The sequence below is a fragment of the Podarcis liolepis genome (genome assembly GCF_965112155.1).
Source record: "Podarcis liolepis genome assembly, chromosome: Z".
Classification (NCBI taxonomy): Eukaryota; Metazoa; Chordata; class Lepidosauria; order Squamata; family Lacertidae; genus Podarcis; species Podarcis liolepis.
In genome coordinates this window covers 37707783-37720444 of record NC_139570.1, presented here as the reverse complement: position 1 = coordinate 37720444, position 12662 = coordinate 37707783, and the positions used below count along the sequence as shown (strand labels likewise).

Below are 12662 nucleotides of genomic sequence, written 5' to 3'. Positions count from 1 at the left end.
AAACATGTTGTGTAATATGAGGTAATGCATGTTCTTTGTACTTTTTTTTTTAAAAAAAATGATATTTATTAAAGTTTCAAAGAAAAGATTACGTAAATAAAAAGGGGGGGAAGAAATAAAAAGGATAAAAATACAAAATACAGAAAAAAGATAAAAAACACTTAAAAAACAACAACACATCAATCTTTCCATGCCTTACATTTCATTTCCTTACTTCCCTGACCTCCTCACACCTCCCTTTTTGTATTCCAGTTCTGTTAGTTAATTCAGCAATTCCTTTCCCTCTTTGTTTTTGTCTTAATCCTTTAACTTAATATATTATAACTTTGAATTTTCACCTGTTAACAATCCATTTTTACATACACCTTTATAACATTACTGCTAAAACCACTTAGCTTCATTCTGACATCATTCTAACATTCATTAATTTTGCAATACTTCTGTAAATAGTCTTTAAATTTCTTCCAATCTTCTTCCACCGACTCTTCTCCCTGGTCTCGGATTCTGCCAGTCATTTCCACCAGTTCCATATAGTCCATCACCTTCATCTGCCTGTACTTTTGTCTATTTATTTCCCCTGATTTGAACTATAAAATGGTGATTTTCCTGATTCAAAATGAGAGTACCCCTAATCATTTATTTAGAAAAAAAGGACATAACTAAAGCATTTACCATTTCAAAGAAATGACCAGGCTACGCAGAAAATGCAATCAAGTAAGGAATTATCAAGTATCCTGACAGGAGAGAGGCAACACTCTCTCTCAAATTTCTGCTGGAGACCGTCACCTTCTGTGATGCATGTATGATGTTTTGGGGGGTGGTCTTGGGCTACAGGGTGGGCAATTTCAAAAGTCTTTATAGGGGCTTGCGCACCATTGTTCTGAGTCTTTCCTACCTCCATGGAAGGAGGGTAGGTAGGAAACTGTTGCAACAGAAAATAAAGATCTGCCTTGCTTTCTATGGATCTTACCTCCTCCATCCATTCATATTTAATGGATCACGGACTTGGGGGACGCAGTTCCTTGGGGAGTTGGGCAGCAAAACCCAACCCTATTTCTTTCTATAACAGGCCCGCACACCAATGGGTGTTCTACAGGGATGTTCTCTTTGAGGAAGGGTAGAGAAACCCCCCAATTTTTCAGCATTCTTCAGCAAAACCTGGCTCTTTTATCTCCCTGACAAAATAGGCACTCACCAATCAATCATCCACCTACCTGCTGCCCAGCACTCTCCTGCCTGAGCTGACAGAGATGGTCTCAGGGGCTGTGCTGAGGAATCCCAGAATGCTGGTTTTGAGGGACTTCAACATCCATGCAGAGGCGACCGGCTCCCTGCTATGCTCTAGAGCTTAGAATGAGAAAACAGGCTGGAAGACGGCTTGAGCACAAGTGGGGGGAAACTCTGGTTGTATGCAATTGAATACTGGTGAGGGCTCATCATTGAGGCTACCTAGTGGCAGTGAAGACAGCAAAGAAGCTTTACTCTGCTGCCTCCTTTGCATCCTCATTGTGCTGTCCAGCAGAGCTTTTCCAGGTAGTATGGAGCCTGCTACAGTCTGGCCCGAAGGAGGTGGCAGAACCAATGGCAGCTTGCTGTGACTTGTTTGCAAGGCATTTTGAGGATAAAATTGCTTGCATTCACCAGGATCTTGACTCCACTGTTACAGTAGATTAATCTCAAGGGGCCTTGGTGGATTAACATTCTATGTCCCTTTAAATATGCTTGTGGGAGTGGGGCTTATAGGTTTGCTTTGGTTTTTTTCTTGTTTTTATTATGTTTATTATTATTACATTAAGCAGTCATGTCTTCTCCAAAATAATTCTGGGAGCTCTAGTGGTTTTTTTACATGTGCTGTGAGTTGTTAGGAGAGCCTTAATTGCCCTCCAAGAGTTACAATCTCAGAGTGGTATAAACAATCAATCCTTCTTCCCAGGGAACTCTGAGAATTGTAGCTCTGTGAGAGGAATAGCGGCCTCCTAATGACTCTTAGCACCTGTAGCAAACTACAGCTCTCAGAATTCTTTAGGTAAAGCCACCTCTGTTTAAATTGCTATCATAGCTGTTATAAGTAATAAAACTGCTCCTTTCCCCTTATGGGGTACCCAAGAGCCCATATAGAGTCCTGTTGTAGGTTCTCTATCGGTAGGAGAAAATAACAGAAACCAACTAGAGAATGTTGAGAAGCAAAGCAGCTAGTAAGCCTGATCTTTATTGAACTGTCGCAACAGGGTGCCACCTTCACACGCAGGAGGAGGAGGAGGAGGAGGGACCCAGAACCCAGGTGTGTCCGCCCTTATATAGACATTTTAAATTGCCCAGCCTGGAGTCCAAGACCACCCCCAGAAACATCATACCTACATCACAGAAGAGGTGTAGCCCAAGACCACCCCCCAGATATATTAAATAGTGGGTGGACATAGCAGATGACACAGAGATTTCTCCAAGTAGTTCCTTACAGCAAACCGTTCAGCCAGTCTGCTTTTATAGGCAGCCGGCTGTCAACATTGTAACAACAACAACCCAGGGTTTCCCGCCTAAATTAACTGACGTGGACCTGAGTGAAAACTATATACACAATTCCCCTGGTGGCCAGGGTGAAAACTTCAGTACATAACAAGATGCATCATACCTACATCACAGAACAGGCAGTCTACAGCAGAAATCTGAGTGCGTTGTTTATCTCCTGTCTGGCAAGTTGCCTGATTGCATTATCTGGATTTTGGCCTCTCTTTTGTTATTATAACTACTTAATTCCTAAATCTAGGTCACAGGTCACAGGCTCACACCCTGTTCATATCTTGAATGTGCCCTGAAGACAGGATTTGTGAGGAAAGAGACAATGGGGAGGTTTCCCACTTTGACCTGGCAGAGAAATCTTTGAGGTCAATTTGTTCAGGACCTAATCTGTGGGGTTTCAGACATGTAGTTTATATATACAGTTGTGAACATTTTTTAATAATATGAACTTTAAATTCTTATAACAATAGCACTTTAAATTTATGGTGTGAATGTGGCCTTGGAAAGTTGCTAGTACCATAAGATGTGCTGCCTCAATGAAGGGATTTATCTGAGCACAATAAAAGATTTTGGTTCTTTAGGGGCCTTTTCTCTAAGTGTCCTCCCTCCAAAACAAACAAACAAACAAACAAACAAACAAACATCCAGTCCCCTTCTCTCTTTCTTTGATCCTAAGAATTTTGGGAGGCCATTTTCACCCAGCCCTACAAAATAACCTTTGGATGTGGAGTGTGACGTTTCCATCTCCGTCCACAAGATGGAACTGGGAGAGAGAAGATCTGTGGGATTCTCTCTGCTCAGTCAGAGGAGGAGAAGGAGGGAATTGTGAGCAGCTCTTTAGAGCCTGGGACTGTGTAAAGACATTTCAGTGGCTTCTTTGAGACTGATCATGGCTGGGGTTATCTGGTGTCTGGCTTTGGTTTGGCTGGGCCTGCATCTGACCATGGGGGCCATGGATTCATGCTATGATGCCCATGGACGGGCACAGCGCTGTATGCCCATCTTTGAGAATGCCGCATTTGGGAGGCTTGCGCAGGTGTCCAACACATGTGGCTCCCCACCAGAGGATTACTGTCTCCAGATGGGAACACGAGACTCCACCACACTCTGCCACCGCTGTGATGCCGGCAGCGATGTGCTCCACCACAACGCCACCTACCTGACAGACTTCCATAGCCAGGAAGAGCCCACGTGGTGGCAGAGCCAGTCCATGGCCTTTGAGGTTCAGCACCCCAACTCAGTCAATATCACCCTTCACCTGGGTAAGTTAGAGTGACCTTGTTTTTCTCCCTTCTCCCCTGCAAATTGCAGAAATTATTTTTTAAGATGCAGCCGCCAAACGGTACATTGAAAGCACATTTTCATCTCCCAAAACCCCTGGGAACTGTTGTTTATCCTTCACAGACCTAGAACCCCCAGCACCCTTAAACTACTGTTCCCAAGTTTCTTGGGTGTGTGTGTGCTTTAAATGAATGATGTGTACACAGCCTTAATTCAGCATCACATGCAGGCAGGCTGGCAGGATGAAATTCAGGGATGAGTGGGGTGATCTCTTCTACCTGTATCTGAAAGGGTGAAACCCTCCTCAGCCACTTTACCTTATTGTTTTTATCTTGGGGTCTCAGCATTTAACCTTTTATTTCTGTTAGGTTAGGGTAATGGAATTATTTAGAAAATCAACTTGCAACAAGCTTCTAAAGTTTCTATTTTAATTCACATAAACTACCCCATATGTGCCCACTTGATAGGTGCAGTCAGTGGAACTGGCACTTTTAGAATTGCCACATAATGTTCATTCCGTGGCTGCAAGGAATGAGATCTTTTAAGGCCTCGTTTGCACTATACATTTCATTGAGTTTCAGACCACTTCAAACAGAATCCTGGAAAATGTAAATTGTTAATAGAGCTGTGTTTTGTTAGGAAACCCCCTTTTCCCTCCCAGAGCAACAATATCCAGAGTGGTTTAACAGCCAAGCACTCCTCCCATGGAACTCGGGGAATTGTAGCTCTGGGAGGGGAATAGGGAGGTCTCCTAACATCACTCAGCACCCTTAAGAAACTACAGCTCCCAGGATTATTTGGCTTTTAAAGCACTATTATACTCCTTGAAATCTGTAGTGCAAATGGGGCTCTAGTTTCTGGAACTCCCTGCCAATGGATGTCAGGTGTGTATCCTTGAATGTTTTTAGCACTTGCTAAAAGTCTTTTGGCGGTTCGAATCCCATTGCTCAGTCCCTGCTCCTGCCAACCTAGCAGTTCAAAAGAACAAAGTGCAAGTACATAGGCTCTATTTCTGTTTTGGAATGCATGTGTTCATGTTGCAACATGTGAACATTGGAAGAGTTTGTGGTATGGTACCAGTGACCCATCTAGTGCACTATCCTGTTCTCATAGTGGCCAACCAGACGTCTCTGGGAAGCCTGCAGCCAGAACACTATTTTCCCTAGCGATTCCCAGCACTTACGATTCAGAGACATTATACAATAAGGTCTTAGAAGTAAACTATAGATAATATTGTAGAGATTAAGACCTAAACCATATTTTAACTGCTGCCATAACTGTTTTGTTTATTGTTATATTTATTGTTAACTTAAACTGAATTTTATTGTGTTTCTGATTTGTTTAGTACGGTATGTGTGTCTGGTCTGGGACCGTAATAAATTCAGTTCAAATCCAGAGGCATATTGCTTCCACCTGTGACAGTGGACAATAGTCAGCCTGAAAAATTAGCAAGCAATTGAAGTGCTTCTTAAAATAATTGTTGTTGTTGTTGTTGTTGTTGTTGTTGTTGTTGTTGCTGCAACTGAAGTGCTCCATAAAAGAATAGCTGTTGCTGCTGCTGTTGTTAATTTATATACCAGTTTATTCCCTGACAGGGACTCAAGGTGGCCTACAAATAAAAAAGAGCTAAAAAAAATGTGTGTGGTCCAAAAGAATTCTAGTGAAAAAGCTTGAAAAATAGCAATAATCAATCAAATAGAAACCCATTGTTATATACTGAGCTAATGGCTTATCTCTGACAAAATAATAATTCCTCTCTGCTAAGATGGAGATGGAGAACCTGTGCTGCCCTCCCGCCACACATCACTAGACTCCAGCTCCCATCAGCCCCAGACAGCATGGCCAACAGTCAGGGATGACGGACACTAAAGTCCAGTAGCATCTGGAGGTCCACAGGTTCCCTATTACTGTGCTAAGGTCTTACCACCTTTCCCAATATTAACTGACTTGTATATATTGCTATTTCTGGGATACTAGAATTTGTTAGTGAATGTTAGCAATAAATGAATATTGGGCATATTGAAGGGAAGATAACCGCTGCAGCAATTCCCCTGAAAAGTGCCACACATGGAAATTCCTGGGTTTAGCCTAAGCAAACTAGTTTGGCTGGGCTGGTTGAATGTAAACCATTATGAAACCAGGGCCAGGCATCCACACATCAAAGGTGTCTGGGTCTGCACAAAACAGGGGTTGCAAAGGTAATGGGGAGGGGCCTGAATAGCAGTTGGCATCCATCTGTCTCGAGAGACAATGCAGTGTACCTCCAGGGATGAAGTCAAATGGCTGTGTTAGAAGCACCGAAGTGACCTCCCTGGGGTGCAAGCCTGGGCAGTGTGTATTGAGGTCCTGAACTGCCGAGATGAGAAGACCACCCTCTTAAAGGTAAAGGGACCCCTGACCATTAGGACCAGTCGTGGCTGACTCTGGGGTTGGGGCGCTCATCTCGCTTTATTGGCCGAGGGAGCCGGAGGCATACAGCTTCTGGGTCATGTGGCTGGCATGACTAAGGCGCTTCTGGCAAACCAGAGCAGCGTACGGAAACGCCGTTTACCTTCCCACTGGAGCGGTACCTATTTATCTACTTGCACTTTGACGTGCTTTCAAACTGCTACGTTGGCAGGAGCAGGGACCGAGCAATGGGAGCTCACCCCGTCGCGGGGATTCGAACCGCCGACCTTCTGATCGGCAAGCCCTAGGCTCTGTGGTTTAACCCACAGCGCCACCAGCGTCCCTAACCACCCTCTTATCCTTGCCCTAATGCCATACAAGAATATAGAAGAAGGGTGGAGGGAGCTGACAGGAGGTGTTGCAATTGGCTATGTATTCTGGGAAGGTGAAGAAGAAAAAAGAGAGAACACCATCCAGGAGCAGGAGGCCATCAGCTATTAGGACCGGCTGGGGAGCAAGAATAAAGGGGTGGTGCTTAGGATGGCTCTGTCTGCAGTGCTGGGCTGCTATGAAGGACAAATGTCTCTAGAGATGACGATGCTGTAAGATCTGCACCCCCCTTAATCTAAACTCAGGTGTAAAGATAAAGGTAAAAGGAGCCCTGACCATTAGGTCCAGTCATGGCCAGCTCTGGGGTTGCGGCACTCATCTCGCTTTACTGGCCAAGGGAGCCGGTATACAGCTTCTGGGTCATGTGGCCAGCATGACTAAGCCGTTTCTGGCGAACCAGAACGGCGCACGGAAACTGCTCTGGGCTGCTGAGACTGCCGCTGCTGCGTTTCCCGGGGACATTTGATGAAATCTGGGGACATTCCAGGGATGGAATTTTCCAGGGACTTATTCACAAATCTGGGGACTGTCCCCGGGAAACAGAGACGTCTGGTAACCCTAATTATAACTCCCACATAAGTGGGGGGATGACTGTATAGTTACTATATATTGGGTAACTATAGCAATAGCAACACACATACCATCTTGGTGCCTCGCTAGCTTTGAGCAATTTCATTATATCCTTATATCCTGTTGCCCTCCCAAATCTTGGCTCCATTGCAATTATGGAATGATCTCTGATGACTGCTAAACAAATAAGCAGTAACTGCTCTAGCCTGAATCTCTGAGGACAAAATTTTATGTGTGTGTCTATTTAGCATGGTCTATGTTTGGGGGGGCTGTACTGTTGCCCTTCCCAGATGGCAAAACTGGAGGGGGTGGGTGGAGGGTTGGAGGTTCAAGCGATGGCCATCGAGTCCCAAGAGAAGAGAGGCCCTTCAGGCCAAGAGAGTTTGGAACAGTCTGCTTCTGAAAGAGGTCACTCCTTTCCCAACCCCCTGTGAATGCGCCCACATCTGTTACAAATTGACAGGATGTTTGGACTGGCCATTCTACTTAGGATGAAAGGAGCTGGCCTAGCTTCAGTCTCTGACACCTCTGTTAAACCAGACTTTCCCCCGCTTGACCCAGTACTGTGTTTCAAGGAAAAGACAATATGTGTTTTAGAGACAGCTTCTCTAAAAGCCCTTAGACATGACATGGGAGGACGGGGACAGGAATGTGACTATAGTCATACCTCGGGTTGAATATGCTTCAAGTTGAGTGTGTTTGAGTTGCGCTCCGTGGCAACCCGGAAGTAACGGAGCGCGTTACTTCCGGGTTTCGCCGCTTGCGCACGCGCAGACGCTCAAAATGACATCACGCGCATGCGCAGAAGCGGCAAAAAGCAACACGCATGTGTGCAGACGTGCCGTCACTAGTTACATTTGCTTCTAGATGCGAACGGGGCTCCGGAACGGATCCCGTTCATATCTAGAGGTACCACTGTACTAGGAACAAGCTGGTGTCCACTGAAGCAGAACTTGGTTGTCATTTGTTTCTGTTACTCCTCCCTCACAGAAAATCTGTTCCCAGAGGCCACATTTACACCATACATTTAAAGCACTATGATACCGCTTTAAGCAGAAACAGCTTCCCCAAAAAGATTACGTGAGCTATAGTTTGTTAAAAGTGCTGAGAATCTTAAGGTGACCCTGTTCCCCTCACAGAGTTAGAATTTCCCTGTGAAAAGGGATTGACTGTTAAACCACTCAGGGAATTGTAGCAGCAAATTGTTTGGGCTTGCCCTGGAGGAACCTGTGGCCCTCTGAGTGTTGCTTGCTTCCAACTCCCATGAGCTCCCATCAACATGGTCAATGGTGAGGGATGATAGGAGTTACAGCCTGGCAACATCTTAGTGTAGGACTGTAGGCAATCTATGAGAGATTGCAATTCCCACAGGCTCTGTTGGAGGTGGGAGAAGTACACATTGTCTTAGCTGAAGAACAACACATTTTCCAGCAACCGGAGCAAATTGCAGTTGAGTCTAACAGTGGCAAAGTAAATACCATTGCTATTTTTAAACAGGATGTTGAAAACTCACCCAAACACACTACCGCCTCCACAAAGGAAAGCCGGCACATCTATCCCCTGCTAATAGGCTTCTCAGAGTCATCTGTGGACCACTGATACAACGAGGATGCTGAATTCGATGGCGCGATCCAGACCAGCAAAAAATCCTTACCTTCTTCCGAAGGAATCATTAATATATTGTCATTAATAAACAGTAGTATTTAGATAATATTTGGAGTATTGAAGGGGAGATTCCAGGCCAGTGGAAAAATACAGGCTAAGCTCTTTTTCCAGGTCAGGGCCTCACCCAGGATAGAGGCAGTTGACAAGAAGTGTTGATGGCCCATCCCTGAGAACACCTTGGGTCTGTGGTTACTGGGGCGGAGAAAGGTTTGGGAAGGAAAATAAGAGAGGAGGCAGACTGTGCTGTGAGATGGCAATGCTGTAAGATCTGCACCTCCTTCATCTAAACTCAGCTGTAAATATGGGTATTTATGTGGGGGTTACGTTCTGAACCTCCGTATGCATACGTGAAATCGCATAAAATGGGGAGCACCTGGAGAGTCCTCCTGGCTCCCGAGAAGACCCATCCCAGAGCCCACAGAGGACAAGCCAATGGCTTGCAGTTGCTATTGCTCTACCCCCGACATCAGCTGTTAGGTAGGAGGTCTCAGCAAAGCCCTGCTGTGCCACTAGCTCCTGAAGAGACCCTCCCCAGCACCCTAAGAGTACGTCCTCTTTGGGCTCTGGAGAAAGTCTCTTCATGAGCCAAAAGGACCCTTCAGGGTGCAATTACAGGATTCACTTCCAGAATTCTGGCACAGCATATGTGCACAGTCACATGCAAACAGTGCATGTGTAAATGGGAACTTGCCTGTAATTAAGCCATATTTCTTATAGACACTACAACCTCCTCCACATCTTGATTCTCAACAGAAACACAACCCTAGATGAGAGCCTGAAACCCGCTGTAATTGTGTGTACCTCTCAGCAGAGATTGGGGTCTTCCCTTTAATGTTCCAAATATTATCTAAATACTACCGTTAATTAATTTCCACCATTCACTAACATACTGTGGTCCCCTAGATCTATTTCAAAATTCAGCTGTTAACCATGAGAGCTAAGGATCAAACTTTGGAAGCAGAGTACGTCTAAATACTAGATGCTAAGGGGTGGGGACACAATGTTTGTTTTAAATACTAATAGCAGCCTTGTTGCTCAGAAATCCCAACAAACTCCTTCCAATCAGTTCTGTTTTGAAATCTGTGGTTAAAATCAGTGCAGTTTTGAGGACCACCTGCTTCTTTTTCTGCATGAGTCACTGTTCTTGTTGGGCTCAGAAAATTGACTCATGCAGAGACACAATTCCACTGCATGAGTGGATCAGGAATCCATCAAGCAGGTCTGATTGTGCATCTTCAGTTGTGCATGGGCCAACTGAAAGAACAGTGTAGTAGGGCAGTGGGATCACTTCCTCAGTGACTTAATGCTTAGCACCGGTGTTTTTCTTCTAGAAAAAGAGGTACTGGTACTGCATACCCTTCAGTATCTCCAGAAAAAAACTCACTCCTTAGCACTCACAAGAGCTTTCAATTGCTCATTGTTTTTGACGCAGAAACGCCTACAACAGACATCTCCCCCTCATCTGTTCCAGGGTTACTTGCCAATCCCCTACCCTGCCCAAGTGAGGGGCACAGAAAGTCTGTTGGTGGATTCAAAATCTCATCTTTTACTTGCTAATCAATGACAGATGCTGACGTCTACCCTTGCAGTAGCTGTTGGATAACTCAACACATGCCTGCAAGGTTCTTGCATTGTCCCAGCTCCTTCACAGACATTTTTCATATGGGTGCAATTAAGTGTTTGTTTCCCCCACCCCTTAGTCCCAGAATAATTGCCTTTTCTCAACATTTTGGATTCATTAGGGTCTCAAATGAGGCTAGCTGATTGTGCCGTCTTTTTTCATCGCAAATAATTTTGCAGCGGGGAAGTGGCTCTTCACTGGTTGCATTCTTTCCCTTGCGGCTGACAAAAGATTTGGTGGTTGTTGTCTTTTTATTAAAAAAAAATAAACTATGAACGCTGGATGAAGGAACTGAGAAATCCTGTTTTTGCTCACCACAAGGGGAAACAGACACTGTGTCACCTTCTTTCCAACCCCAAAAATGGCTAGCAGTGCACATGTTGATCTAATTCTTGAGGACTATTTTCGGCAGGCTGGCGTCACTGTGCAGCACCCTCAGGCTCTGACGCAGTCACTTGAAAGGTCACTGAAACTTAGAGGGGGAAATGTCTGTCCCTGAAAGGAAAAGTGAAGTGGATAGGTAGCAGGGCAACTTAGAGGTCCCCGTGAACCAACAGTAGGAATGAAAGGAATTAGTGGTTGAGCTGAAACCTGGCGTCGGTGGCTTTGGCCTTTCACCTGCCGCTATATGTCGTTGTTTAGTCGTTTAGTCATGTCCGACTCTTCATGACCCCATGGACCAGAGCAAGCCAGGCACTCCAGGCACTACATACTTCCCACCAAATATTTTCCACTGAAAGAATAAGGCCCCACTCTGCACTATACATTTAAAGCACTATAGTATCACTTTAAACCATGGGTAGGCAAACTAAGGCCTGGGGGCCGGATCCTGGCCCAATCGCCTTCTAAATCCGGTCCACAGACAGTCCGGGAATCAGCGTGTTTTTACATGAGTAGAATGTATCCTTTTATTTAAAATGCATCTCTGGGCTATTTGTGGGGCCTGCCTGGTGTTTTTACATGAGTAGAATGTTTGCTTTTACAGTGGTACCTTGGATTACATACACTTCAGGTTACATATGCTTCAGGTTACAGACTCTGCTAACCTGGAAATAGTACCTCGGGTTAAGAACTTTGCTTCAGGATGAGAACAGAAATCGTGCTCCGGGGGCGTGGCGGCAGCAGGAGGCCCCATTAGCTAAAGTGGTGCTTCAGGTTAAGAACAGTTTCAGGTTAAGAACGGACCTCCGGAACGAATTAAGTACATAGCCCGAGGTAGCACTGTATTTAAAATGCATCTCTGGGTTATTTGTGGGGCATAAGAATTCGTTCATACTTTCCCCCAAAAATATAGTCCGCTGCCCCCCCCAAGGTCTGAGGGACAGTGGGCCGACCCCCTGCTGAAAAAGTTTTGAAATATACTCAGAGTCACAAAGTGATTTCATGCTCTTTATTCAGCTCATAGTGGTGAGGAGGAATGAATGGAAGTCCCCTCACAGTATCTGCTTTATATACATTATTTACACAATGGGCTGCACATGATTGGCTAATTCCGGAATTCTACTGTAAGCCAATCAGGTTGTGGATTCACTTCTATCTGGAGCAGGATTGGGTGGTTCCTGCCAACCAATCATACTGCTGCATTGTTCTAGGACCAATCAGACTGCTGCATTCTGAATCCTATTGTTCTAGGACCAATCAGACTGCTGCATTTTGTCTCCTATTGTTCTAGGACCAATCAGACTGCTGCAGTTTGGATCCTATTCAACTCAGTACATAACACCCCTCCCCTCTAAGTTCCAGTCCTGCCCGGGAGGTTGCATTCATAGTCCTCAAGGTATGCCGGCGGCCTACATGTGCGTTGCGGCCTGGGGTGTTCCCTGGTCCGGGCTCCAGGTTCTGGCTCGTGTTCCAAGGATGCTGGCTGTGATGGGGCTGTTTGGTCTGGTGCAACCGGCTCGCTCAGTCGTGGTTCTGGTTCCGGTGTTCTTTCGGCCTCACGGGTCCTCTCTGTATTTACTGATTCTGCCTCTCCTGCTGGCCCCTCCTGCTCTATGGGCCTCACTGCCCTGCTGTTCCCTTGGGACTCCTCTGACCTGTCCTCCTCCTGGGTTTCTCCTGGGAATCGTCGCCGTATCTGGTCGCAGTGGCAGCGCCAGCATTGCCCCCCATCCGCTAGCACCTCGTACGCCACTGGGCCAGTGACCCTGGTGACTGTGGCAGGTACCCATGCTGGGCCTGCCCCAAAATTCTTTGCGTACACTGGGTCCTGGGCCTCGAAGGTCCGGGG

General features: G+C 45.7%; 1 protein-coding gene across 1 annotated transcript in view; it reads left to right on the top strand.

Annotated features, from left to right (window-relative positions):
• Positions 1-3206: 3206 nt before the first annotated feature.
• The window catches only part of LAMC3 (laminin subunit gamma 3), a 72032-nt gene continuing 62576 nt past the window's right edge, over positions 3207-12662 (top strand). Inside the window, exon 1 of the mRNA XM_083485501.1 lies at positions 3207-3779. Coding sequence (XP_083341627.1) covers positions 3407-3779 — 373 coding nt within the window. The 5' untranslated portion in view covers positions 3207-3406. The remainder of the gene's footprint in view (positions 3780-12662) is intronic.